The 26,293-nt window shown below is 40.3% G+C and overlaps 7 protein-coding genes across 7 annotated transcripts in view; 6 read left to right on the top strand and 1 right to left on the bottom strand.

The window, feature by feature from the left end:
- Positions 1–308: 308 nt before the first annotated feature.
- Positions 309–1,845, top strand: LOC143334486 (amine sulfotransferase-like). The gene is made up of 6 exons (XM_076753306.1): positions 309–450; positions 568–773; positions 998–1,124; positions 1,276–1,370; positions 1,491–1,667; positions 1,741–1,845. Exons 1-6 carry the CDS (start codon positions 309–311, stop codon positions 1,843–1,845), a joined length of 852 nt encoding a protein of 283 aa, XP_076609421.1.
- Positions 1,846–2,765: 920 nt separating this feature from the next.
- Positions 2,766–5,404, top strand: LOC143334489 (amine sulfotransferase-like). Its single transcript, XM_076753309.1, has 6 exons — positions 2,766–2,907; positions 3,025–3,227; positions 4,099–4,225; positions 4,775–4,869; positions 5,051–5,227; positions 5,300–5,404. Exons 1-6 carry the CDS (start codon positions 2,766–2,768, stop codon positions 5,402–5,404), a joined length of 849 nt encoding a protein of 282 aa, XP_076609424.1.
- A 928-nt stretch (positions 5,405–6,332) lies between these two features.
- LOC143334457 (amine sulfotransferase-like) lies at positions 6,333–8,967 on the top strand. Its single transcript, XM_076753270.1, has 6 exons — positions 6,333–6,474; positions 6,592–6,794; positions 7,661–7,787; positions 8,338–8,432; positions 8,613–8,789; positions 8,863–8,967. Exons 1-6 carry the CDS (start codon positions 6,333–6,335, stop codon positions 8,965–8,967), a joined length of 849 nt encoding a protein of 282 aa, XP_076609385.1.
- A 192-nt stretch (positions 8,968–9,159) lies between these two features.
- eif3d (eukaryotic translation initiation factor 3, subunit D) overlaps positions 9,160–26,293 on the bottom strand; it is a 102,591-nt gene continuing 85,457 nt past the window's right edge. The window contains exon 16 of the mRNA XM_076752991.1: positions 9,160–9,266. Within this exon, the coding sequence (XP_076609106.1) occupies positions 9,264–9,266 (3 nt within the window). The 3' untranslated portion in view covers positions 9,160–9,263. The remainder of the gene's footprint in view (positions 9,267–26,293) is intronic.
- Positions 10,378–12,666, top strand: LOC143334461 (amine sulfotransferase-like). Its single transcript, XM_076753274.1, has 6 exons — positions 10,378–10,519; positions 10,637–10,839; positions 11,739–11,865; positions 12,005–12,099; positions 12,312–12,488; positions 12,562–12,666. The coding sequence occupies exons 1-6, from the start codon at positions 10,378–10,380 to the stop codon at positions 12,664–12,666; spliced, it is 849 nt and encodes a 282-aa protein (XP_076609389.1).
- On the top strand, positions 16,899–19,041 carry LOC143334478 (amine sulfotransferase-like). The gene is made up of 6 exons (XM_076753299.1): positions 16,899–17,040; positions 17,158–17,360; positions 17,719–17,845; positions 18,382–18,476; positions 18,687–18,863; positions 18,937–19,041. The coding sequence occupies exons 1-6, from the start codon at positions 16,899–16,901 to the stop codon at positions 19,039–19,041; spliced, it is 849 nt and encodes a 282-aa protein (XP_076609414.1).
- LOC143334493 (amine sulfotransferase-like) lies at positions 20,733–23,358 on the top strand. The gene is made up of 6 exons (XM_076753312.1): positions 20,733–20,874; positions 20,991–21,202; positions 21,999–22,125; positions 22,698–22,792; positions 23,004–23,180; positions 23,254–23,358. Exons 1-6 carry the CDS (start codon positions 20,733–20,735, stop codon positions 23,356–23,358), a joined length of 858 nt encoding a protein of 285 aa, XP_076609427.1.

Raw genomic sequence — 26,293 nt, 5'->3', positions numbered from 1 at the left:
CCAGGTTTGTGTTTTCTCGACTTTCCGTACATTCATGTTTCCCTTTGTTTAGCACCTTTTAAACCGTTCTTACCGCACATGCATGTCATTCTTTTTTCAGCTGTCAGTCTGATTTATCATCATATATCAAGTTGCCAAGAAACCACAGTACAAGTGACGCAATTGTCCATAAATAATTGTAACTCTCAGATACAGCCAATCATGAGCAATTCAAAGTCCAGAGTCCAGCTCCTTTGCCTGGTATTTTATTCCTCTCTCGTCCCATACGCAAACATTTCTCTCAGTTCTCTGTGTGATTCAGCAGCAACATGGAGCAGATCAGCGACAAGCTCTGCAGATATAAAAACTACAACTTTGGCACCGGATTAACAACTGCAGAGCACATTGATTCACTCCAGAGCTTTGAAGTTCGAGATAGTGACATATTCCTCGTCACTTATCCAAAGTCAGGTCAGTGAGACAAACTCTTCCAGATCTCGTTATTTACATGTACAGTTTTGTTCTGGCTGGGAACAGATTTACTGATCAGGTTTGATGTCTCATATCTTCAATTTTGTCCCTCCACAGGCACAATATGGACTCAGCAGATCATCATCTCCATCTGTGAGTTAGGTGGAGGTCTGAATGAATATCCAAACAACTACGAGCAGATGCCATGGCTGGAGTACACGGAGGGTCGAGAAGATTATGCTGTCAGACCTTCTCCTCGGCTCTTTGCCTCTCACCTCCCACCTGCTCTCATGCCTCTGGGACTGAAGGACAAGAAGGCAAAGGTCAGTATTTTATGGAAGCTCAATCCTGCCAGGTAAATATGTATGCATATGTGTATATGTGTGTATTTTTTGACACGTACATCTACATTTACATTAAATTTTGTTGTTCCATATTTAGTTTGTGCCTGAGATACAAATTAAGGTATAAGTTAAGTATAAAATGGGGCATGGAGGAGAAGTACTGGTTTCACCTCTGAGCTGATTGCTGTTTATTCTTATGTCAGATTATCTATGTGATGCGGAACCCAAAGGACAACATCATCTCGTTGTACCACTTCAGTACTGTCTGCAGCGACCTGGACACGCCCAAGAGCTTTGAGCACTTGTTTGAAGAGTATTTGAGGGGCAATGGTGAGTTACCTCAGAGCCTGGATTATGATGACCAGTCCAGTGCTGAAAAAGCTTAAAAGATCAAAACAATCTGATCACGATGATTATTCAATATGAGCATTCATTATTTACGGAAATGTTAAATTATATGGTACATTATTCTGTTATACAGTTGTTGCATCTTCCTGGTTTGACCACATCAGAGACTGGCATTTAGCCAAAGACCAGTACAACATCCTCTACCTGACCTACGAGGACATGATTTTGGTAAGATGTGTTGTAGCTGTGAACTAGAAAGGGCCTCGTATATTTGAATATTGTACTGCAAACACAAAGTTGTTCGTCAGTATTTAAACTTGTTCTGTCTGGTTTCTGTTTCTCTTTCAGGACCTGAAGACGGCTGTAACTAAGATCTGCACCTTCTTGGGGAAAAACCTGAGTGAAGCAGCCATTGAACAAGTCGTAGAAAAATCGACATTCAAGAACATGAAGAAAGACCCAAAAGCCAACTATAAGTTTGCACCAGAAGACAGGCTGAAGGGAGACTTCATGCGCAAAGGTAATGTAACTGTAGCACCTGTACAGAAACATGTACACAGACATCAGATAGAGTTCATGTCTTTTCATTACAGGTCAGATCGGTGACTGGAAGAACCACCTTACTGCAGCTCAGAGTCAAAGAGTTGATCAACTCCTTCAGGAGAAACTGGGTGATTTGTCTCTGAAGTTCATCTGGGAATAAGCAGAGCAGCCACACCGACCATGAGATGCTTCCATGTTCTTATTCATTGACAGTGCGTGTCTCACTTACAACATACACAGTAGTAACTGTAAAATGTGCCAGAAAAGGACCCTTTAAAACACTTTCTGACCCATGATTGGACATCTGTACAAGGAAAAATGAGCACACATGAATAAAAACAGTAAAAAACTCAGTTGGCCAACCTGTTGTTTTTATTGAATGTCAGAAGGAATCAGTCTGTGTTTCTTTATATGTGGTGAAGGCTGCTGTGGTCACTGGAGCCGACTCCACGCTTCAGTGGTGTTTGTCACCTTCACTCTTCTGTAAAGTCCATTCTCAGTGTTTGTATGTGCAGGAGGCTTCAAAGTTTAACATCACGCTTGTGTAAGATGCATATTTGATCACAGTTGGAGAAGGAATTTGTGACCATATTGAGTCTCAGTTTTAACCACAAGGGGGCTCTAGAGACACCGGTGGTGTCATGATTTCATGGCCATGGCATTGTGCAATCAACACTTACTTCACAATGATGAGAACAAAACTTGTTTGTTCTATTTCATGTAATGATTATTTATTGTCCTTCTCTTTAAACTCTTTGAGTCCGGGTTTGTGTTTTGCAGACTTTCTGTACATTCATGTTTCCCTTTGTTTAGCACCTTTTAAACCGTCCTTATCCCACATGCATGTCACTCTATTTTCAGCTGATTCATCATTATGTGAATTTAAGAATGTATAAAGCTGCCAGGACACCAAAATACAACACAAGTGATGCACTTGCCCATAAAAAATTGTAACTCTCAGATTCAACCAAACATGAGCAATTCAAAGTCCAGAGTTCAGCTCCTCTGCCTGGTATTTTGCTCCTCTCTCGTCCCATATGCAAACATTTCTCTCAGTTCTCTGTGTGATTCAGCAGCAACATGGAGCAGATCACCGACAAGCTCTGCAGATATAAAAACTTCAACTTTCTCATCGGATTCACAACTGCAGAGTACATTGATTCACTCCAGAGCTTTGAAGTTCGAGATAGTGACATATTCCTCGTCACTTATCCAAAGTCAGGTCAGTGAGACAAACTCTTCCACATCTCATTATTTGCATTTACAGTTTTGTCCTGGTTGGGAACAGATTTACTGATCAGGTATGATGTCTCATATCTTCAATTTTGTCCCTCCACAGGCACAATATGGACTCAGCAGATCATCATCTCCATCTGTGAATTAGGTGGAGGTCTGAATGAATATCCAAACAACATGGAGCAGATGCCATGGCTGGAGTACCCGGAGGGTCGAGATTACGCTGGAAGACCTTCTCCTCGGCTCTTTGCCTCTCACCTCACCACTGCTCTCATGCCTCTGGGACTGAAGGACAAGAAGGCAAAGGTCAGTATTTTATGGAAGCTCAATCCTGCCAGGTAAATAAAGACAAAAAATATATCAGGAAAGTTAGACTTGATAAATCTGTATATATGTATAAATGAATATCTTGTGGTAAGTCACAGTTATGAGTGGGGTTACAAATAATTAATCTACTGATTATTTTCCTGATAGACTGGAAGGAGTGGATTAATTGTCTGGTCCATGAAATGTCCAAGATAATGTCTTAAAATTGTATTTTGTTCAAGCAATAGTCTAAACCCCCAAATATTCAATTTGTAATGATGTCAGATAGGTAAAAGCAACAAATCCTCACAAACGAGATGCTGGAACGATCACTATGTTCCAGTCCTAAAAATCAAATCTAATTATGTAATAGGTCAATTGTCAGCATGACTCCAGATGATCCTGTCAATCATTTCTTTTTCATCCACATGTCAAGTTGTCTTCAAGCGACACACTGAACCCTAAGTTACTCCTGATGTACAGGCCAATGCTTTGCATGGCAGCCCCATCGCCATCTGTGTGTGTTTGTTTGAGTGGATGAATGTGAGGCACATAAAGCACTTTGTCCATTAAGCATGAGAATTAAAAAAAAAAAGAAACAAATAAGGAAACAAAAGAAACACAATTCTGTGATTGTATTACACATTTATGACAGTGAAACATTTGACATTCTGAAAAAAATATTACACAAATCAAACATTTGTGATTTAGTAAAATCTTTGTTTCCTGGCAGGAATGATCTTCCATATTCAGTATGTGTCTGAGCTACAAATGAAGGTGTCATGAAATGGGGTATTATTTGAATGGAGTTTGGCATGGAGGAGAGAAGTGTATGAATTGAATTGAATGAATTTTTTTTGTTTTTATTCAGATTGTCTATGTGATGCGGAACCCAAAGGACAACATCGTCTCCTGCTTCCACTTCAGTCGTGCCCTCACCCTCCTGGACAAACCCAAGAGCTTTGAGCAATTTTTTGAAGAGTTTTTGAGGGGCAACGGTGAGTTACCTCAGAGTCTGGATCATGATGACCAGTCCAGTGCTGACAAAGTTTAGATGATAACCATCTGATCATGATTACATGACTGAAAGACTGGAAGAAATGTTTTTTAAAGTTTGTGTAATTAGCTAAAAATATAAAGCACTTGATTATGAACAGTTTCATCATCAATGACAACAGTTTAAGATTGCAATTTAAAAAAATTCTTCTTCAGCCAAGAACACTCTTACATAGTTTGGTTCCTTCAGTGCTGAATGATCAATGCTTCTTTGTATTACTGTAATGTACAGCAGCTCGTTTCTGTTGTATTCAGTAGATTTTGTAACTCTGAAGAAACATTGCTCTGCACACGTGTGCAGAAATGCTGAAATACTATTTATTTCTGTGATGTTATCCAAAGTGTTGGACTGACCGTCCCACTGAACTTGGACTTCAGCTTTTCATGTGCCATTTTAATTGTGTTCATAAGATCTTAGGATAAACATATTCAACAGACACTTCATTTTTAATGGAAATGTTAATTATGGGTTACATTATTCTGTTATACAGTTGGAGCATCTTCCTGGTTTGACCACGTCAAAGAGTGGCATTTAGCTAAAGACCAGTACAACATCCTCTACCTGACCTACGAGGACATGATTTTGGTAAGATGTGTTTTTTTTTTGCCTGCGGTTGTTCAGTGTTTTCATGTCGCTTGAACTTCAAAAGGCTTTGAGGAATTGAACACAGACATTACAAATCTGTGTAATATAAATTTCCAATAAAAAGACTGAGTTATTCATCAGTGTTTAATCTTGTTCTGTTTGGTTTCTGTTTCTCTTTCAGGACCTGAAGACGGCTGTAACTAAGATCTGCACCTTCTTGGGGAAAAACCTGAGTGAAGCAGCCATTGAACAAGTTGTAGAAAAATCTGCATTCAAGAACATGAAGACAGACCCAAAAGCCAACTATGAGTTTTTACCAGAAACTTGGCTTAAAGGAGACTTCATGCGCAAAGGTAATGTAACTGTAGCACCTGTACAGAAACATGTAAACAGACATCAGATAGAGTTCATGTTTTTCATTACAGGTCAGATCGGTGACTGGAAGAACCACCTTACTGCAGCTCAGAGTCAAAGAGTTGATCAACTCCTTCAGGAGAAACTGGGTGATTTGTCTCTGAAGTTCATCTGGGAATAAGCAGAGCAGCCACACCGACCATGAGATGCTTCCATGTTCTTATTCATTGACAGTGTGTGTGTCTCACTTACAACATACACAGTAGCTGCTAATGTGTAAACTGCACCAGAAAAGGACCCTTTAAAACACTTTCTGACTCATGATTGGACTTGTGTACAAGGAAAAATGAGCACACATGAATAAAAACAGTAAAAAAACTCAGTTGGCCAACCTGTTGTCTTTATTGAATGTCAGAAGGAATCAGTCTGTGTTTCTTTATATGTGGTGAAGGCTGCTGTGGTCACTGGAGCCGACTCCACGCTTCAGTGGTGTTTGTCACCTTCACTCTTCTGTAAAGTCCATTCTCAGTGTTTGTATGTGCAGGAGGCTTCAAAGTTTAACATCACGCTTGTGTAAGATGCATATTTGATCACAGTTGGAGAAGGAATTTGTGACCATATTGAGTCTCAGTTTTAACCACAAGGGGGCTCTAGAGACACCGGTGGTGTCATGATTTCATGGCCATGGCATTGTGCAATCAACACTTACTTCACAATGATGAGAACAAAACTTGTTTGTTCTATTTCATGTAATGATTATTTATTGTCCTTCGCTTTAAACCCTTTGAATCCAGGTTTGTGTTTTCTTGACTTTCTGTGCATTCATGTTTCCCTTTGTTTAGCACCTTTTAAACCGTCCTTATCCCACATGCATATCATTCTTTTTTCAGCTGATTCATCATTATGTGAATTTAAGAATGTATAAAGCTGCCAGGACACCAAAAAACAACACAAGTGATGCACTTACCCATAAAAATTTATAACTCTCTGATACAGCCTATTATGAGCAATTCAAAGTCCAGAGTTCAGCTCCTCTGCCTGGTGTTTTGCTCCTCTCTCGTCCCATATGCAAACATTTCTCTCAGTTCTCTGTGTGATTCAGCAGCATCATGGAGCAGATCACCGACAAGCTCTGCAGATATAAAAACTTCAACTTTCTCATCGGATCCACAACTCCAGAGTACATTGATTCACTCCAGAGCTTTGAAGTTCGAGATAGTGACATATTCCTCGTCACTTATCCAAAGTCAGGTCAGTGAGACAAACTCTTCCACATCTCATTATTTGCATTTACAGTTTTGTCCTGGTTGGGAACAGATTTACTGATCAGGTATGATGTCTCATATCTTCAATTTTGTCCCTCCACAGGCACAATATGGACTCAGCAGATCATCATCTCCATCTGTGAGTTAGGTGGAGGTCTGAATGAATATCCAAACAACATGGAGCAGATGCCATGGCTGGAGTACACGGAGGGTCGAGATTACGCTGTCAGACCTTCTCCTCGGCTCTTTGCCTCTCACCTCACCACTGCTCTCATGCCTCTGGGACTGAAGAACAAGAAGGCAAAGGTCAGTATTTTATGGAAGCTCAATCCTGCCAGGTAAATAAAGACAAAAAATTTATCAGGAAAGTTACAAACAATAAATCTGAATATATATATAAATGAATATCTTGTGGTAAGTCACAGTTATGAGTAGGGTTACAAATAAATCATCTGCTGATTATTTTCTTAATGGATTGGAAGGAGTGGATTAATTGTTTGGTCCACGAAATGTCCACGATGACGTCTCAAAATTGTATTTTGTTCAAGCAATAGTCTAAACCCCCAAATATTCAATTTGTAATGATGTCAGATAGGTAAAAGCAACAAATCCTCACAAACGAGATGCTGGAACGATCACTATGTTCCAGTCCTAAAAATCAAATCTAATTATGTAATAGGTCAATTATCAAAATGACTCCAGATGATCCTGTCAATCATTTCTTTTCATCCACATGTCAAGTTGTCATCAAGCGACACACTGAACCCTAAGTTACTCCTGATGTACAGGCCAATGCTTTGCATGGCAGCCCCATCGCCATCTGTGTGTGTTTGTTTGAGTGGATGAATGTGAGGCACATAAAGCACTTTGTCCATTAAGCATGAGAATTAAAAAAAAGAAACAAATAAGGAAACAAAAGAAACACAATTCTGTGATTGTATTACACATTTATGACAGTGAAACATTTGACATTCTAAAAAATATTACACAAATCAAACATTTGTGATTTAGTAAAATCTTTGTCTCTTGGCAGGAATGATCTTCCATATTCAGTATGTGTCTGAGCTACAAATGAAGGTGTCATGAAATGGGGTATTATTTGACTGGAGTTTGGCATGGAGGAGAGAAGTGTATGAATTGAATTGAATGAATTTTTTTTTGTTTTTATTCAGATTGTCTATGTGATGCGGAACCCAAAGGACAACATCGTCTCCTGCTTCCACTTCAGTCGTGCCCTCACCCTCCTGGACAAACCCAAGAGCTTTGAGCAATTTTTTGAAGAGTTTTTGAGGGGCAACGGTGAGTTACCTCAGAGTCTGGATTATGATGACCAGTCCAGTGCTGACAAAGTTTAGATGATAACTGTCTGATCATGATTACATGACTGAAAGACTGGAAGAAATGTTTTTTAAAGTTTGTGTCATTAGCTACAAATATAAAGCACTTGATTATGAACATTTTCATCAACAATGACAACAGTTTAAGATTGTAATTTAAAAAAATTCTTCTTCAGCCAAGAACACTCTTACATAGTTTGGTTCCTTCAGTGCTGAATGATCAATGCTTCTTTGTATTACTGTAATGTACAGCAGCTCGTTTCTGTTGTATTCAGTAGATTTTGTAACTCTGAACAAACATTGCTCTGCACACGTGTGCAGAAATGCTGAAATACTATTTATTTCTGTGATGTTATCCAAAGTGTTGGACTGACCGTCCCACTGAACTTGGACTTCAGCTTTTCATGTGCCATTTTAATTGTGTTCATAAGATCTTAGGATAAACATATTCAACAGACACTTCATTTTCAATGGAAATGTGAAATTATGGGTTTCATTATTCTGTTATGCAGTTCTTGCATCATCCTGGTTTGACCACATCAGGGCTTGGCATTCAGTGAAAGACCAGTACAACATCCTCTACCTGAGCTATGAGGACATGATTTTGGTAAGATGTGTTTTTTTTGCCTGTGGTTGTTCAGTGTTTTAAGGTCACTTGAACTTCGAAACGCTTTGAGGAATTGAACACAGACATTACAAATCTGTGTAATATAAATTAATAAAAAAAAAGACTGAGTTATTCGTCAGTGTTTAAACTTGTTCTGTTTGGTTTCTGTTTCTCTTTCAGGATCTGAAGACGGCTGTAACTAAGATCTGCACCTTCTTGGGGAAAAACCTGAGTGAAGCAGCCATTGAACAAGTTGTAGAAAAATCTACATTCAAGAACATGAAGAAAGACCCAAAAGCCAACTATGAGTTTATACCAGAAGAGAAGCTGCAGGGAGACTTCATGCGCAAAGGTAATGTAACTGTAGCACCTGTACAGAAACATGTAAACAGACATCAGATAGAGTTCATGTTTTTTCATTACAGGTCAGATCGGTGACTGGAAGAACCACCTGACTGCAGCTCAGAGTCAAAGAGTTGATCAACTCCTTCAGGAGAAACTGGGTGATTTGTCTCTGAAGTTCATCTGGGAATAAGCAGAGCAGCCACACCGACCATGAGATGCTTCCATGTTCTTATTCATTGACAGTGTGTGTGTCTCACTTACAACATACACAGTAGTAACTGTAAACTGTGCCAGAAAAGGACCCTTTAAAACACTTTCTGACCCATGATTGGACTTCTGTACAAGGAAAAATGAGCACACATGAATAAAAACAGTAAAAAACTCAGTTGGCCAACCTGTTGTCTTTATTGAATGTCAGAAGGAATCAGTCTGTGTTTCTTCATATGTGGTGAAGGCTGCTGTGGTCACTGGAGCCGACTCCACGCTTCAGTGGTGTTTATCACCTTCACTCTTCTGTAAAGTCCATTCTCAGTGTTTATATGTGCAGGAGGCTTCAAAGTTTAACATCACACTTGTGTAAGATGCATATTTGATCACAGTTGGCCTCCAGCCCAGTTTTGATATCAGAGGGATAGGAAGCAATGATAAGCAAGAAAAACATTCCTCCATCGGCAGAAGCAAAGTGAAAACAGCCGTCTGGAGTTCGTGTCTGCACAGGCATCATTCTGCTCAGTGAAGCTCAAACATTCAAATGAAGGAACAATCAGCAAAACTCAGTTTTGTGCAAAAAGGACTTAAACAAGAGCACTGGAAGGAGGAATTTCTGACCATATTGTGTCTCAATTTCAACGACAAGGGGGCTCTAGAGACACCAGTGGTGTCATGATTTCATGGCCATGGCATTGTGCAATCAACACTTTTTAATTCAATTCAATTCTATTCTATTTGTATAGCGCAAAATCACAACAAAAGTTGTCTCAGGACACTTTTCCATATAGAGCTGGAACAGGCCGACCTCTTTTATCTACAGAGACCCAACAATGACCTCATGAGCAAGCACTTGGCGACAGTGGCGATGAAAAACTTCCTTTTAACAGGCAGAACCAGGCTCTGGGTGGGCGGCCATCTGCCTCGACCGGTTGGGGGAGAGAGGGAGAGCAAGAGAGAGAGAGAGTGAGACAGACACTTACATCACAATGATGAAAAAAAAAACCATGTTTGTTCTGTTTCATGTAATGATTATTTATTGTCCCTCCCTTTAAACTCTTTGAGTCCAGGTTTGTGTTTTGCAGATTTTCTGTACATTCATGTTTCCCTTTGTTTAGCACCTTTTAAACCGTCCTTACCCCACATGCATGTTATTCTCTTTTCAGCTGTAAGTCTGATTCATCATTATGTGAATTTAAGAATGTATAAAGCTGCCAGGAAACCAAAATAAAACACAAGTGATGCACTTGCACATAAAACATTGTAACTCTCAGATACAGCCAATCATGACCAATTCAAAGTCCAGAGTTCAGCTCCTCTGCCTGGTGTTTTGCTCCTCTCTCGTCCCATATGCAAACATTTCTCTCAGTTCTCTGTTTGATTCAGCAGCAACATGGAGCAGATCACCGACAAGCTGTGCAGATATAAAAACTACAACTTTCCCATCGGAAACACAACTGCAGAGCACATTGATTCACTCCAGAGCTTTGAAGTTCGAGATAGTGACATATTCCTCGTCACTTATCCAAAATCAGGTCAGTGAGACAAACTCTTCCAGATCTCATTATTTGCATGTACAGTTTTGTCCTGGTTGGGAACAGATTTACTGATCAGGTTTGATGTCTCATAACTTCAATTTTGTCCCCCCGCAGGCACAGTATGGACTCAGCAGATCATCATCTCCATCTGTGAGTTAGGTGGAGGTCTGAATGAATATCCAAACAACATGGAGCAGATGCCATGGCTGGAGTACACGGAGGATCGAGATTACGCTGGAAGACCTTCTCCTCGGCTCTTTGCCTCTCACCTCACCACTGCTCTCATGCCTCTGGGACTGAAGGACAAGAAGGCAAAGGTCAGTATTTTATGGAAGCTCAATCCTGCCAGGTAAATAAAGACTAAAAATATATCAGGAAAGTTACAAACAATAAATCTGAATATATATATAAATGAATATCTTGTGGTAAGTCACAGTTATGAGTGGGGTTACAAATAAATCATCTGCTGATTATTTTCTTAATGGATTGGAAGGAGTGGATTAATTGTTTGGTCCACGAAATGTCCAAGGCAATGTCTTAAAATTGCATTTTGTTCAAGCAACAGTCTAAACCCCCAAATATTCAATTCAGAATTATGTAAGACGGGGAAAAGTAGAAAATCCTCACAATTGAGATGCTGGAACAATCACCATATTCCATTCCTAAAAAACAAATCTAAGTCGGCAATACATCAAATATCAAAATGGGTACAGATTAATTTCCTGTCAATCATTTCCTTTCATCCATATGTCAAGTTGTCTTCAAGCGAGTCACTGAATCCTAAATTACTCCTGATGTACAGGCCAATGCTTTGCATGGCAGCCCCATCGCCATCAGTGTGTGTGTGTGTGTCTGTGTTTGAGTGGATGAATGTGAGGCACATAAAGCACTTTGTCTGTTACAGAAGAAGATTTTTTAAAAAAGAAATAAATAAGGAAACAGAAAAAATACAATTCTGTGATTGTTATACACATCTATGACAGTGAAACATTTGACATTCTAAAAAAAATATTACACAAATTTAAAATTTGTGATTTAGTAAAATCTTGTTTGTTTCTTGGCAGGAATGATCTTCCATATTCAGTATGTGTCTGAGCTACAAATGAAGGTATCATAAAATAGGGTATTATTTGAATGGAGTTTGGCATGGAGGAGAGAAGTGTATGAATTGGTTTAAACTCTGGGCTGATAGTTTTTTTTGTTTGGTTTTATTCAGATTATCTATGTGATGCGGAACCCAAAGGACAACATTGTCTCCTATTACCACTTCAGTCGTGTCTGCTGTGATCTGGAGACGCCCAAGAGCTTTGAGCACTCTCTTGAGGAGTATTTGAATGGCAACGGTGAGGAACTCCAAAATCAGGATGTTGATAACCTTTAAATGAAAACCATCTGACCATGAAAACTTAATTTTTACTGATGCTACCTGCCAATACAATGATGAATACATTAAATTATGGATTACATTATTCTGTTATGCAGTTCTTGCATCTTCCTGGTTTGACCACATCAGAGAGTGGCATTTAGCCAAATACCAGTACAACATCCTCTACCTGAGCTATGAGGACATGATTTTGGTAAGATGTGTTTTTTTGCCTGCGGTTGTTCAGTGTTTTAAGGTCGCTTGAACTTCAAAATGGTTTGAGGAATTGAATGCAGACATTACAAATCTGTGTAATACTGTGAAGTAGAAGGGGCCACGTTTATTTGAATATTAACTTCTAATAAAAAGACTGAGTTATTCATCAGTGTTTAAACTTGTTCTGTTTGGTTTCTGTTTCTCTTTCAGGACCTGAAGACGGCTGTAACTAAGATCTGCACCTTCTTGGGGAAAAACCTGAGTGAAGCAGCCATTGAACAAGTCGTAGAAAAATCTACATTCAAGAACATGAAGAAAGACCCAAAAGCCAACTATGAGTTTATACCAGAAGAGAAGCTGCAGGGAGACTTCCTGCGCAAAGGTAATGTAACTGTAGCACCTGTACAGAAACATGTAAACAGACATCAGATAGAGTTCATGTTTTTTCATTACAGGTCAGATCGGTGACTGGAAGAACCACCTTACTGCAGCTCAGAGTGGAAGAATTGATCAACTCCTTCAGGAGAAACTGGGTGATTTGTCTCTGAAGTTCATCTGGGAATAAGCAGAGCAGCCACACCGACCATGAGATGCTTCCATGTTCTTATTCATTGACAGTGTGTGTGTCTCACTTACAACATACACAGTAGCTGCTAATGTGTAAACTGCACCAGAAAAGGACCCTTTAAAACACTTTCTGACCCATGACTGGACTTCTATACAAGTAAAAATGAGAACACATGAATAAAAACAGTAATAAACTCAGTTGGCCAATCTATTGTCTTTACTGAATGTCAGAAGGAATTAAACTGTGTTTCTTTATATTAGGTGAAGGCTGAAGGCTCCCTTTAAAACCTTTAAACCCTTAAAACATTTAAAAGTCTGATTAATCATTATGTGACTTTAACAAAGTATAAAGCTGCCAAGAAACCAAAATACAACACAAGTGATGCACTTGCTTGTAAATGTTTATGACTCTCTGATAGAGCTAATTATGTGTACATTATGAGTCCAGCTCCTCTATCTGGTTTTCCTGTTCCTCTCTTGTGCCATATGCAATCGGAAGGAATTAATTAATTGATTGGTCCATGAAATATCGGAAAATGCTTGCAAAAAATTTCCCATTTCCCCAAAGTTACTCCTGATGTACAGCCAATGCTTTGCATGGCAGCCCCATCGCCATCAGTGTGTGGGCGCTTGAGTGGATGAATGTGAGGCACATAAAGCACTTTGTCCATTCAGCATGAGAATTTAAAAAAAGAAACAAATAAAGAAACAGAAGAAACACTATTCTGTGATTGTATTACCAATTTTTGACAGTGAAACATTTGACATTCTAAAAAAAATATTACACAAATCCAAAAATTTATGATTTAGTAAAATCTTGTTTGTTTCCTGGCAGGAATGATCTTCCATATTCAGTGTGTGTCTGAGCTACAAACGAAGGTATCATAAAATAGGGTATTATTTGAATGGAGTTTGGCATGGAGGAGAGAAGTGTTTGAATTGGTTAAAACTCTGGACTGAGTTTTTTGTTTGTTTGTTTGTTTGTTTTTATTCAGATTATTTATGTGATGTAGAACCCAAAGAACAACATCGTCTCCTGTTTCCACTTCAGTCATGTCCTCACCGTCAATTTTTTGAGGAGTATTTGAGGGGCAACAGTGACTTACCTCAGAGTCTGGATTATGATGACCAGTCCAGCTTTTTCCTTTGCCCAATGGAATTGCCAGTCTGCTATAAACAAAACTGAATTCATCCAAGCACTTGTAAAGCTACATCAAATTCAGGTCCTAGCCCTGACCGAAACCTGGATCCGTCCAGAAAACACAGCCACACCAGCTGCGCTTTCAGCTGACTCTACTTTCTCCCACACACCTTGTCCTGATGGAAGTGGAGGTGGCAGAGGCGCACTCATTTCCAAAAACTGGAAATTCACCAAGCTCATTCCTCCAAACAGCTGCTCCTCAAATATCATGCAATCATGGTTACTGCTCCCACTAAGCTGTATATATTGGTAGTATATCGCCCACCTGGGCTACTGGGGAACTTTATAGCTGAACTGGACATACTACTCTCAACCATTCCTGAAGATGGCACCCCACTTATTGTCATGGGTAACATGAATATTCATTTTAACAAACCCCATGCAGTCGACTTCCTTTGGCTGCTGTCCCCATTTGACATAAAACAGGGCTCCACTGCTCCCAAACACAAAGTGGGCAATACTCTTGACTTAATTGCAATGCGAAACTGCTGCATGGCAAAGCTAACTGTCACCCCACTACACCCCTCTGACCTCAGTGGCTATCAGAGTCTCCTGTCTGCATTCTCCTTCCATCTGAAAAGTGCCAAGTCCACTTATTATAAGGAGAAAATCAGAGCGCTAAAGACGCTCAGAAACTATTTTCTGCTTTTAACTCACTACTCAACCCTCCACCGCCTCCACCCTCAACTGTGCTCATAGCCGATCACTTTGCTTCCTTCTTCACTGATAAGGTTTCGACCATCAGCAACCAGTTCTCTGAGCCTGACCAACTCAGTAGGATACCATCAGCTAACAGAGCCTCAACTCTTCTCATTTTCCCATGTCACAGAGGAGCAAGTCTCCAACCTTCTGCTTGACTCTCGCCCCACCACCTGTCCACTGGACCCCATACCCTCCGACCTCCTGCAGGCCACCTCGCCCACACTTATCCTTGCTGTGACCCACATGATCAACTCCTCACTTACAACAGGTGTGTTCCCCACTGCGTTTAAACAAGCCAGAATAACCCCACTGCTAAAGAAACCTACACTCGACCCAGCTCAGGTTGAAAATAACAGGCCAGTTTCACTCCTCTGTTTCCTTTCCAAGACTCTTGAGCGCACAGTCCTTAATCATGTCTCTGAATTCCTTTCTGATAATAACCTGCATGATCCCAGCCAATCCGGTTTCAAATGCTGACACTCTACGGAGACTGCGCTCTTATCTGTAGTGGAAACACTACAATCAGCTAGGGCTACTGTTCAGTCCTCTGTTCCACTATTGCTCGACCTATTGGCTGCCTTTGACACGGTTAACCACCAAATCCTCCTCTCCACACTCGCTGAGCTTGGTTTCTCAGGATCTGCTCTCCGCTGGTTTGAGTCCTACCTCTCAGGGAGATCTTTTGCAGTATCTTGGAGGGGAGATGTGTCCAAATCCCACTGCCTGTCCACAGGGGTACCACAAGGGTAAGTGCTTGGACCCCTTCTCTTCTCAATATACACCACTGCACTTGGTGCAGTCATCCGCTCACATGGCCTCTCATACCATTCATATGCTGACGATACCCAGCTACTCCTTTCGTTCCCGCCAAATGACCTGATGGTCTCAGCTCGGACATGGGCCTGCCTCCCCAATATCTCGGCATGGATGAAGGAACACCTTCATTTCTGGTCTCCTGACCAGTTTGTTAAGTTCCATGGATGAAGGAACACCTTCATCCATGGAACACCTTCAGCTTAACCCGTCAAAGGCTGAGCTCCTTGTCATCCCAGTCAGTCCCTCTATACAACAACAGATCAGTATCCAGCTTGACTCAGGTCTGCTCACTCTCGCAAAATCTGCCAGAAACTTGGGTGTCTTGATCGATGACCAGCTAACTTTTGAAGAGCATATGACCTCTATTGCTTGGTCATGCTGATTTGCCCTGTACATGATCAGGAAGATCAGACCCTTCCTGTCTGAGTGTGCAACCCAACTCCAAGTACAAATGTTGGTACGATCACGCCTCAACTAATAATTAAGGTAATAATAATAAAACTAATTAAAGAAATAAAAAAAATGAAGTAATTCCTTACTGGCAGGGCTCCCAGCAAGCTTGCTTTGCAGATGATACAGAATGCGGCGGCTCGCCTGGTATTTAACCAGCCCAAATGAACACATGTCATTCCGCTGTTCATATCCCTCCACTGGCTCCCAGTTGCTGCCCGCATCAAGTATAAGTCCTTGACGCTTGCATGCAAAATTGCCGCCAAAACTGCTCCGACCTACCTGAACTCACTCATTCAGGATTATGCTCCCTCCCGCTCACTACGCTCTGCCCAGGAACGGCGCCTCGTGCTGCCACCTCCAAAAAGCTCTAAGTCTCTAACGAGACTCTTTTCTTCCGTGTTTCTCCAGTGGTGGAACAAATTACCAAACTCCATTCGCTCTGCAGAGTCCCTTGCGATCTTTAGAAAAAGACTAAAGACCGGGCTCCTTACTGAACACCTTGTTCTTAAAAAAAAAAAAAAAAAAAAAAAAGAACTCTCAGTCGACTCTATGCATCTCGTAGCACCTATGTCCAGTTGGATCAGAAAGTTGTGTTAGGGCATGTATTCTTGTTGTTCTGTCCCGTCTAGAACCTTGCTCGTGTTGTATGAAAATCTCATATGTACATCGCTTTGGATAAAAGTGTCTGCCAAATGACAAATGACAAATTGTAATAATTATTTATTGTCTCTCACTTTAAAAGCCTTTAAGTCCAGGTTTGCGTTTTGCAGACTGTCTGTACATTGATGTTTCCCTTTGTTTAGCACCTTTTAAACCGTCCTTACCACACGTTATTCTTTTTTCAGCTGATTAATCATTATGTGAATTTAACTATGTGTAAAGCTGCCAAGAAACCAAAATGCAAATGATGCACTTACAGATAAAGTTTATAACTCTCTGATACAGGCTATCATTAGCAATTCAAAGTCCACAGTCCAGCTCCTCTGCCTGGTTTTTTGCTGCTCTCTCGTCCCATATGCAAACATTTCTCTCAGTTCTCTGTGTGATTCAGCAGCAACATGGAGCAGATCAGCGACAAGCTCTGCAGATATAAAAACTACAACTTTCCCATCGGATATACAACTGCAGAGTACATTGATTCACTCCAGGACTTTGAAGTTCGAGATAGTGACATATTCCTCGTCACTTATCCAAAGTCAGGTCAGTGAGACAAACTCTTCCACATCTCATTATTTGCATGTACAGTTTTGTTCTGGTTGGGAACAGATTTACTGATCAGGTATGATGTCTCATATCTTCAATTTTGTCCCTCCACAGGCACAGTATGGACTCAGCAGATCATCATCTCCATCTGTGAGTTAGGTGGAGGTCTGAATGAATATCCAAACAACATGGAGCAGATGCCATGGCTGGAGTACAGGGAGGATCGAGATTACGCTGGAAGACCTTCTCCTCGACTCTTTGCCTGTCACCTCACCACTGCTCTCATGCCTCTGGGACTGAAGGACAAGAAGGCAAAGGTCAGTATTTTATGGAAGCTCAATCCTGCCAGGTAAATAAAGACTAAAAATATATCGTGAAAGTCACAAATGATAAAACTGAACTGATAAAAATTAATATCTTGTGGTCAGTCACAGTTATGAGTGGGGTTGCAAATAAATCATCTGCTGATTATTTTCTTGATGGACTGGAAGGAGTGGATTAATTGTTTGGTCCATGAAATGTCCATGTCCAGGTTTGTCCATATTTAGTTTGTGCCTGAGCTGCAAGTTAAGGGATCATAAAATAGTGAATTATTTGAATGGAGTTTGGCATGGAGGTGAGATGTGTATGTATTGGTTTCAGCTCTGGCCTGATTGTTGTTTGTTCTTTGTTCAGATTGTCTATGTGATGCGGAACCCAAAGGACAACATCGTCTCCTGTTACCACTTCAGTCGTATCCTCACATCATTGGAGACGCCCAAGAGCTTTGAGCAGTTTTTTGAAGATTTTATGAAGGGCAATGGTGAGCTACCTCAGAGTCTGGATTATGATGGCCAATGCAGTGCTGAATATTTTTGTAGTATAACTATCTGCTCATCAAGACTTGACAGAAAAATTGGAAAGAATTTTTGTATTGATAGCATCTACAAATATAAATCACTTGATTAGAGACATTGTCATCAAAAATTTAATGATGAGAACAGTTTAAAATTAATTTAAAAAAAAAGATAGATGACGGACAGTTTGGTTCCTTCAGTGATGAATAATCAGGGCTTCTTTGTATTATTGTAATGTACAGCAGCTCTTTTCTGTTGCATTCAGTACATTTTGTAACTCTGAACAAACATTGCTCTGCACATGTGTGCAGAAATGATGAATTACTATTTATTTCTGTGATGTTATCCAAAGTGCTGGACTGACTGTCCCTCTGAACTTGAACTTCAGCTTTTCTTGTGCCATGTTGATTGTATTTGTAAGCTCTTAGAATTAATATATTCAATATGACCCTTCATTTTTAATGGAATGTTAAATTATGGGTTACATTATTCTGTTATACAGTTGGAGCATCTTCCTGGTTTGACCACATCAGAGACTGGCATTTAGCTAAAGACCAGTACAACATCCTCTACCTGACCTACGAGGACATGATTTTGGTAAGATGTGTTTTTTTTTTGCCTGTGGTTGTTCAGTGTTTTCATGTTGCTTGAACTTCAAAATGGTTTGAGGAATTGAATGAGGACATTACAAATCTGTGTAATACTGTGAACTAGAAAGGGCCATATTTATTTGAATATTGTACTGTAAACACAAAGTTATTCGTCAGTGTTTAAACTTGTTCTGTTTGGTTTCTGTTTCTCTTTCAGGACCTGAAGACGGCTGTAACTAAGATCTGCACCTTCTTGGGGAAAAACCTGAGTGAAGCAGCCATTGAACAAGTCGTAGAAAAATCTACATTCAAGAACATGAAGAAAGACCCAAAAGCCAACTATGAGTTTATACCAGAAGAGAAGCTGCAGGGAGACTTCATGCGCAAAGGTAATGTAACTGTAGCACCTGTACAGAAACATGTAAACAGACATCAGATAGAGTTCATGTTTTTTAATTACAGGTCAGATCGGTGACTGGAAGAACCACCTTACTGCAGCTCAGAGTCAAAGAGTTGATCAACTCCTTCAGGAGAAACTGGGTGATTTGTCTCTGAAGTTCATCTGGGAATAAGCAGAGCAGCCACACTGATCAGGAGGTCGGTGGTTCAGTCCCTGGCCACGGCAGTCTACATGCCGAAGTATCCTTGGGCAGGTTATCGAACCCCAAAAACTGCCCCTGATGCTGTGCCATCAGTGTCTAAATTCATATGTACGTTGCTTTGGATAAAAGCATCTGCCAAATGAATCATTCATTCAGTTATTCATTGACAGTGTGTGTGTCTCATTTACAACAACAACACCAGGAAAATGACCCTTTAAAACAATTTCTGACCCATGACTGGGCTTCTATACAGGGAAAAATGAGCACATATGAATATAAACAGTAATAAACTCATCTGGCCAATCTGTTGTCTTCAATGAATGTCAAAAGGAATTAAACCGTGCTTCTTTATATGTGGTGAAGGCTGCTGTGGTCACTGGAGCCGACTCCATGCTTAGATCCAATCAGATCATCTCTTGGCAATCTTTTGCCATTCTGAGCATTTTTGATATAGCCTTGAACAAGCATTAATGTTGGGGCATGGTTGCAGCCAAAAACAATTACACTTCCAGAGTGGAACATCTCAGCTGGAGATACATGATAGACACAGGTGTGAACAGCTGTGTGTCTCGGCTGTCCACTTGTGATCATATCAAACAAGATGTATGCTAATGCCAGGTGTAAACAGGGCCTCTGACACAGGAAAGAGCAGTGAACATTTGGGGCCTCTCTATATAAAATACAATAAAAATTGAAATAGAGTAAAACAACACTCAACAACAAAACACGTTCTAAATTTTAAATTACAAGCAAACAACTTTTCAACCTGCCAGAACGTTTCCATGTGGTGTTGATGTTGGTGCCGCTGTCACAAAGACAACCAGTTCACTTTCCATATTCCTCAGAGCAGCAACTACCAACAACACAGAATACGCTCCAGTTGTTTCCAGATTTCTGTGAACAAACAATCAATGACACTTTGGGAATAAAAGAAGGAAGCAGTATGTTCACTGAAGAGGTAAAGTGAAATTCCCTTAATTTTATATGGAGTAATAACAATTTGAGTAATGCGTCACACAGGCAGGTAATTCCAGAAGAGCTTGTTATCAGGGTAGAGAGGGGAGAAGAAGACAACATGAGAAAAACTTTGAGTTCATTCTTTCATTTAGTCTACAATGGAGACATGAAAGCAGCTAGAAATGGTTCTAGCTGGACTGGATCCCCAGTCAGCCTTCATTGTCCTGGGACATCGTACCTGCTGGCAGATGAAATTGCGTCATTGTTCATTGTGCAATCAACATTTACGTGATTGCGATGCAAAAAGGTTTTTCTGTTCCCACATTCATGTAATGATTATTTATTGTCGTTTAAAATCCTTTGAGTCCAGGTTTGTGTTTTTCTTGACTTTCTGTACATTCATATTTCTCTTTGTTTCGCACCTTTCAAACCGTCCTTATCCCATATGCATATTATTCTTTTTTTAGCTGTCAGTCTGATTCATCATTATGTGAATTTAACAATGTATAAAGCTGCCAAGAAACCAAAAAAAAAAAAAGACACAAGTGATGCACTTTCTCATAAAAAACTCTCTATAACTCTCTGATACAGCCAATCATGAGCAATTCAAAGTCCAGAGTTCAGCTCCTTTGCCTGGTTTTTTGCTCCTCTCTCATCCCAAACGCAAACATTTCTCTCAGTTCTCTGTGTGATTCAGCAGCAACATGGAGCAGATCAGCGACAAGCTCTGCAGATATAAAAACCACAACTTTGTCATTGGATTCACAACTGCAGAGTACATTGATTCACTCCAGAGATTTGAAGTTCGAGATAGTGACATATTCCTCGTCACTTATCCAAAGTCAGGTCAGTGAGACAAACTCTTCCACATCTCATTATTTGCATGTACAGTTTTGTCCTGGCTGGAAACAGATTTACTGATCAGGTTTGATGTCTCGTATCTTCATTTTGTCCCTCCACAGGCACAATATGGACTCAACAGATCATCATCTCCATCTGTGAGTTAGGTGGAGGTCTGAATGAATATCCAAACAACTTGGAGCAGATGCCATGGCTGGAGTACACAGGGGGGTTAGAGGGACAAGATTACGCTGGAAGACCTTCTCCTCGGCTCTTTGCCTCTCACCTCACCCCTGCTCTCATGCCTCCAGGACTGAAAGACAAGAAGGCAAAGGTCAGTATTTTATGGAAGCTCAATCATGCCAAGTAAATAAGACTAAAAAATACATCAGGAACGTTATATATATGTGTGTGTGTGTGTGTACACACACACACACACACACACACACATATATATTAATGAATATCTTGTGGTGAGTCACAGTTATGAGTGGGGTTGCAAATAAATCATCTGCTGATTATTTTCTTGATGGACTGGAAGGAGTGGATTAATTGTTTGGTCCATGAAATGTCCACGGTAATGTCTTAAAGATGCATTTTGTTCAAGCAACAGTCTAAAACCCCAAAATATTCAATTTATAATTATGTAAGATGTGTAAAAGCAACAAATCCTCACAAATGAGGTGTTTGAGTAATCACCACATTTCACCCCTTAAAAAACAAATCTAATTATGTACGCAAAGTTACTCCCGATGCACAGACCAGTGCCTTGCATGAGAGCTCCATCGCCATCAGTCTGTTAGTGTGTGTTTGAGTGGATGAATGTGAGGCACATAAAGCATTTTGCCTGCTAAGCCAGAAAATTTTATGTAAGTGCAGTCCATTACATATACTACAACTATGTAATAGTGGTCACACAGTTACATTTTCTGAAAAATCATTATGCAAATTCAATATTTCTGATTTAGTGCACCTGGCAGGAATGTTGGTCCTTAGTCATTAGTTTGTGCCTGAGCTGCAAGACAAGGGATCATAAAATAGTGAATTATTTGAATGAAGTTTGGCATGGAGGTGAGATGTGTATGTATTGGTTTCAGCTCTGGCCTGATTGTTGTTTGTTCTTTTTTCAGATTGTCTATGTGATGCGAAACCCAAAGGACAACATCGTCTCCTGTTACCACTTCAGCTGTGTCTTCACATCATTGGAGACGCCCAAGAGCTTTGAGCAGTTTTTTGAAAATTTTATGAAGGGCAATGGTGAGCTACCTCAGAGTCTGGATTATGATGGCCAATGCAGTACTGAATATTTTTGTAGTATAACTATCTGCTCATCAAGACTCGACAGAAAAATTGGAAAGAATTTTTACATTTATGTTAAAGTCTGAATTATATTTGTATTGATAGCATCTACAAATATAAATCACTTGATTAGAGACATTATCATCAAAAATGTAATGATGAGAACAGTTTAAAATTAATTAAAAAAAAAAAAAAAAAGATAGATGACGGACAGTTTGGTTCCTTCAGTGATGAATAATCAGGGCTTCTTTGTATTATTGTAATGTACAGCAGCTCTTTTCTGTTGCATTCAGTACATTTTGTAACTCTGAACAAACATTGCTCTGCACATGTGTGCAGAAATGATGAATTACTATTTATTTCTGTGATGTTATCCAAAGTGCTGGACTGACTGTCCCTCTGAACTTGAACTTCAGCTTTTCTTGTGCCATGTTGATTGTATTTGTAAGCTCTTAGAATTAATATATTCAATATGACCCTTCATTTTTAATGGAATGTTAAATTATGGGTTACATTATTCTGTTATACAGTTGGAGCATCTTCCTGGTTTGACCACATCAGAGACTGGCATTTAGCTAAAGACCAGTACAACATCCTCTACCTGACCTACGAGGACATGATTTTGGTAAGATGTGTTTTTTTTTTTGCCTGTGGTTGTTCAGTGTTTTCATGTCGCTTGAACTTCAAAATGGTTTGAGGAATTGAATGAGGACATTACAAATCTGTGTAATACTGTGAACTAGAAAGGGCCATATTTATTTGAATATTATACTGTAAACACAAAGTTATTCGTCAGTGTTTAAACTTGTTCTGTTTGGTTTCTGTTTCTCTTTCAGGACCTGAAGACGGCTGTAACTAAGATCTGCACCTTCTTGGGGAAAAACCTGAGTGAAGCAGCCATTGAACAAGTTGTAGAAAAATCTACATTCAAGAACATGAAGAAAGACCCGAAAGCCAACTATGAGTTTATACCAGAAGAGAAGCTGCAGGGAGACTTCATGCGCAAAGGTAATGTAACTGTAGCACCTGTACAGAAACATGTGAACAGACATCAGATAGAGTTCATGTTTTTTCATTACAGGTCAGATCGGTGACTGGAAGAACCACCTTACTGCAGCTCAGAGTCAAAGAGTTGATCAACTCCTTCAGGAGAAACTGGGTGATTTATCTCTGAAGTTCTTCTGGGAATAAGCAGAGCAGCCACACTGATCAGGAGGTCGGTGGTTCAGTCCCTGGCCACGGCAGTCTACATGCCGAAGTATCCTTGGGCAGATTATCGAACCCCAAAAACTGCCCCTGATGCTGTGCCATCAGTGTCTAAATTCATATGTACGTTGCTTTGGATAAAAGCATCTGCCAAATGAATCATTCATTCAATTATTCATTGACAGTGTGTGTGTCTCATTTACAACAACACCAGGAAAATGACCCTTTAAAATACTTTCTGACCCATGACTGGACTTCTGTATAAGGAAAATTGAGCACATATGAATATAAACAGTAATAAATTCATCTGGCCAATCTATTGTCTTTAATGAATGTCAAAAGGAATTAAACTGTGTTTCTTTATATGTGGTGAAGGCTGCTGTGGTCACTGGAGCCGACTCCATGCTTAGATCCAATCAGATCATCTCTTGGCAATCATTGGTCATTCTGAGAACTTTTTGTATAGCCATGAACAAGCATTAATAAGATAAGACAAGACTTTATTGATCCCACACCGGGGAAATTTAGTCGTTACAGCCCACAAGTTTCAAAAAGAAAGCACAGTGGCATAAAGAGGACAAAATAGAAATATGAAAGTATACAAGATACAGAATAGAAAAAACAACTATGTATATGTACCTTTTTACAATTATAATCAAATAGTAAATGCCAAAGAATCCTACTGCCATAAAAAAGTACTGTTGCTAGTAGTCTTATGAGAAAACTAACTACTAACATGACATGTATTGTATTGCACTTGAGAAATACTATTTTACTTGAGAAATACTAGGTCTATGTATATGATCAATATATACAGTTTAGAAAAATACAGTTGCCAATATGAATAATAAATAGTGTTACTGCACAGTTGAGAGAAATATACAACTTCGAAATTGCACCAGGTGAAATGGATAAATGTGACCATGTATTAGCCTTGATAGCAGTAGTGCAAATCAATAGCGGGTTCATGATGTAGAATTGCGGAAGACAGAGAGACAGCATCAACGCAGTGCTACATTACATGATGCTGGAGTTAAACAGTTTGACAAATGTAGGAATGAAGGACCTGCGGTAGTTTTCTTTCTTACAGACAGGATCCAACAGTCTGTTAATGGAAGAGTTGCTTAAGCCCCCCACTGTCTCATGCGGGGGGTGGGATGGGTTGTCCATGATCGATGTCAGCTTGGCCAACATCCTCCTCTCATTCACCTCCTGGATGGTGCCAAGAGGGCAGTCCAGGACAGAGCCAGCTCTCCTGACCAGTTTGTTAAGTCTTTTCCTGTTCCTCTCAGAGCTCCCACAGCCCCAGCAGACCACTGCATAGAAAACTGCAGATGCCACCACAGAGTCCTAAAATGTTTTTAACAGTGTCCTACATACTCCAAAGGACCTCAGTCTTCTTAGCAGGTATAGATGACTTTGGCCCAGGTATTTGTAATCCCCCACGATCTCAAAGTCTAAGCCCTGGATGTTCACTGGTGTAGTCTGTGGTACATTGCTTCGGAAATCAGTTACCACCTCCTTCATCTTGCTGGCGTTTATGTGCAGGTGGTTCAGTCCACACCAGTCGACGAAGTTGGTTACAACCTCCATGTTCCAATTAGTTCCCCTGTGATCTGTGTTGAACAATGGCTGCATCATTGGAGAACTTCCAGATGTGGCAGCTGTATGTGTTGTGTCTGAAGTCTGATGTGTTGAGGGTGAAGAGGAAAGGGGAGAGGACTGTCCCCTGTGGAGCCCCTGTGCTGCAAACTACCACATCAGACATGCAGTCGTGAAGCCTCACATACTGTGGTATGTTGGTGAGGTAGTCAATGGTCCATGCAGCCAGGTGGCAGTCTATGCCGGCTCATTCCAGCTGCCCCCTGAACAGTGATGGTTGGATCATGTTGAAAGCACTGGAGAAGTCGAAGAACAATACCCTCACTATGCTTCCAGTATGCTGAAGATGGGGAAGAGATCAATGGAGCAAGTAGATCACTGCGTCCTCCACGCCGATGCTTGGATGATATGCAAACTGTAGGGGGCCCAGCTTGCTGCCCACCAGGTGACAGAGGTGGGTCAGCAGAATCCTCTCCAAGGTCTTCATCATGTGGGAGGTTAAGGCTAATGTTGGGGTATGGTTACAGCCAAAAACAATTACACTTTCAGAGTGGAACATCTAAGTGCTGTCCAAAGGCGACTGGACTTTGGAAAGCACTTAGAAGTACCATGACCTGGATGAATGAGTATCTTCACAGACATATTTCAGATTGGAAATCATCAGATTTTCTACGTTAAAGTTTCTTAGCTAGCTGTTAGCCGTGTCAAACAATCATGGCAACACGTAATAACTGTGTGCAGAGTCCTTTGACCGTCCAGCACAAGTGACGTAGGCAGTAATGAAATCTGAATGTGAGCGTTCAGCTGGAGATGCATGATGGACACAGGTGTGAACAGCTGTGTGTCTCGGCTGTCCACTTGTGATCATATCACACAAGCAGCATGCTAATGGCAGGTATAAATAGGGCCTCTGACACAGGAAAGTGCTGTGAACATTTGGGGCCTCTCTATATAAAATATAATAAAAATTGAAATACAGTAAGACAACACTCAACAACAAAACACGTTCTAAATTTTGAATTACAAGCAAACAACTTTTCAACCTGCCAGAACGTTTCCATGTGGTGTTGATGTTGGTGCCGCTGTCACAACGACAACCAGTTCACTTTCCATATTCCTCAGAGCAGCAACTACCAACAACACAGAATACGCTCCAGTTGTTTCCAGATTTCTGTGAACAAACAATCAATGACACTTTGGGAATAAAAGAAGAAAGCAGTATGTTCACTAAAGAGGTAAAGTGAAATCCCCTTAATTTTATATGGAGTAATAACAATTTGAGTAATGCGTCACACAGGCAGGTAATTCCAGAAGAGGT

Source organism: Chaetodon auriga, chromosome 16 (genome assembly GCF_051107435.1).
Source record: "Chaetodon auriga isolate fChaAug3 chromosome 16, fChaAug3.hap1, whole genome shotgun sequence".
Classification (NCBI taxonomy): Eukaryota; Metazoa; Chordata; class Actinopteri; order Chaetodontiformes; family Chaetodontidae; genus Chaetodon; species Chaetodon auriga.
The sequence above is the reverse complement of the archived record's forward strand: the minus strand, read 5'-3'. Positions and strand labels throughout refer to the sequence as shown.

Excerpts from the sequence above, each read along its gene's own strand:
- LOC143334457 (XM_076753270.1), top strand. The coding sequence starts at position 6,333 with ATGGAGCAGATCACCGACAAGCTCTGCAGATATAAAAACTTCAACTTT. Across the intron at positions 7,788-8,337 it reads AGAGTTTTTGAGGGGCAACG|TTCTTGCATCATCCTGGTTT; the intron begins GTGAGTTACCTC and ends TCTGTTATGCAG. Across the intron at positions 8,790-8,862 it reads ACTTCATGCGCAAAGGTAAT|ATCGGTGACTGGAAGAACCA; the intron begins GTAACTGTAGCA and ends ATTACAGGTCAG.
- LOC143334461 (XM_076753274.1), top strand. The coding sequence starts at position 10,378 with ATGGAGCAGATCACCGACAAGCTGTGCAGATATAAAAACTACAACTTT. Across the intron at positions 10,840-11,738 it reads TGAAGGACAAGAAGGCAAAG|ATTATCTATGTGATGCGGAA; the intron begins GTCAGTATTTTA and ends GGTTTTATTCAG. Across the intron at positions 12,100-12,311 it reads GCTATGAGGACATGATTTTG|GACCTGAAGACGGCTGTAAC; the intron begins GTAAGATGTGTT and ends TTTCTCTTTCAG.
- LOC143334486 (XM_076753306.1), top strand. The coding sequence starts at position 309 with ATGGAGCAGATCAGCGACAAGCTCTGCAGATATAAAAACTACAACTTT. Across the intron at positions 774-997 it reads TGAAGGACAAGAAGGCAAAG|ATTATCTATGTGATGCGGAA; the intron begins GTCAGTATTTTA and ends TTCTTATGTCAG. Across the intron at positions 1,371-1,490 it reads CCTACGAGGACATGATTTTG|GACCTGAAGACGGCTGTAAC; the intron begins GTAAGATGTGTT and ends TTTCTCTTTCAG.
- LOC143334493 (XM_076753312.1), top strand. The coding sequence starts at position 20,733 with ATGGAGCAGATCAGCGACAAGCTCTGCAGATATAAAAACCACAACTTT. Across the intron at positions 20,875-20,990 it reads CGTCACTTATCCAAAGTCAG|GCACAATATGGACTCAACAG; the intron begins GTCAGTGAGACA and ends GTCCCTCCACAG. Across the intron at positions 21,203-21,998 it reads TGAAAGACAAGAAGGCAAAG|ATTGTCTATGTGATGCGAAA; the intron begins GTCAGTATTTTA and ends TTCTTTTTTCAG.
- LOC143334489 (XM_076753309.1), top strand. The coding sequence starts at position 2,766 with ATGGAGCAGATCACCGACAAGCTCTGCAGATATAAAAACTTCAACTTT. Across the intron at positions 4,226-4,774 it reads AGAGTTTTTGAGGGGCAACG|TTGGAGCATCTTCCTGGTTT; the intron begins GTGAGTTACCTC and ends TCTGTTATACAG. Across the intron at positions 5,228-5,299 it reads ACTTCATGCGCAAAGGTAAT|ATCGGTGACTGGAAGAACCA; the intron begins GTAACTGTAGCA and ends ATTACAGGTCAG.
- LOC143334478 (XM_076753299.1), top strand. The coding sequence starts at position 16,899 with ATGGAGCAGATCAGCGACAAGCTCTGCAGATATAAAAACTACAACTTT. Across the intron at positions 17,361-17,718 it reads TGAAGGACAAGAAGGCAAAG|ATTGTCTATGTGATGCGGAA; the intron begins GTCAGTATTTTA and ends TTCTTTGTTCAG. Across the intron at positions 18,477-18,686 it reads CCTACGAGGACATGATTTTG|GACCTGAAGACGGCTGTAAC; the intron begins GTAAGATGTGTT and ends TTTCTCTTTCAG.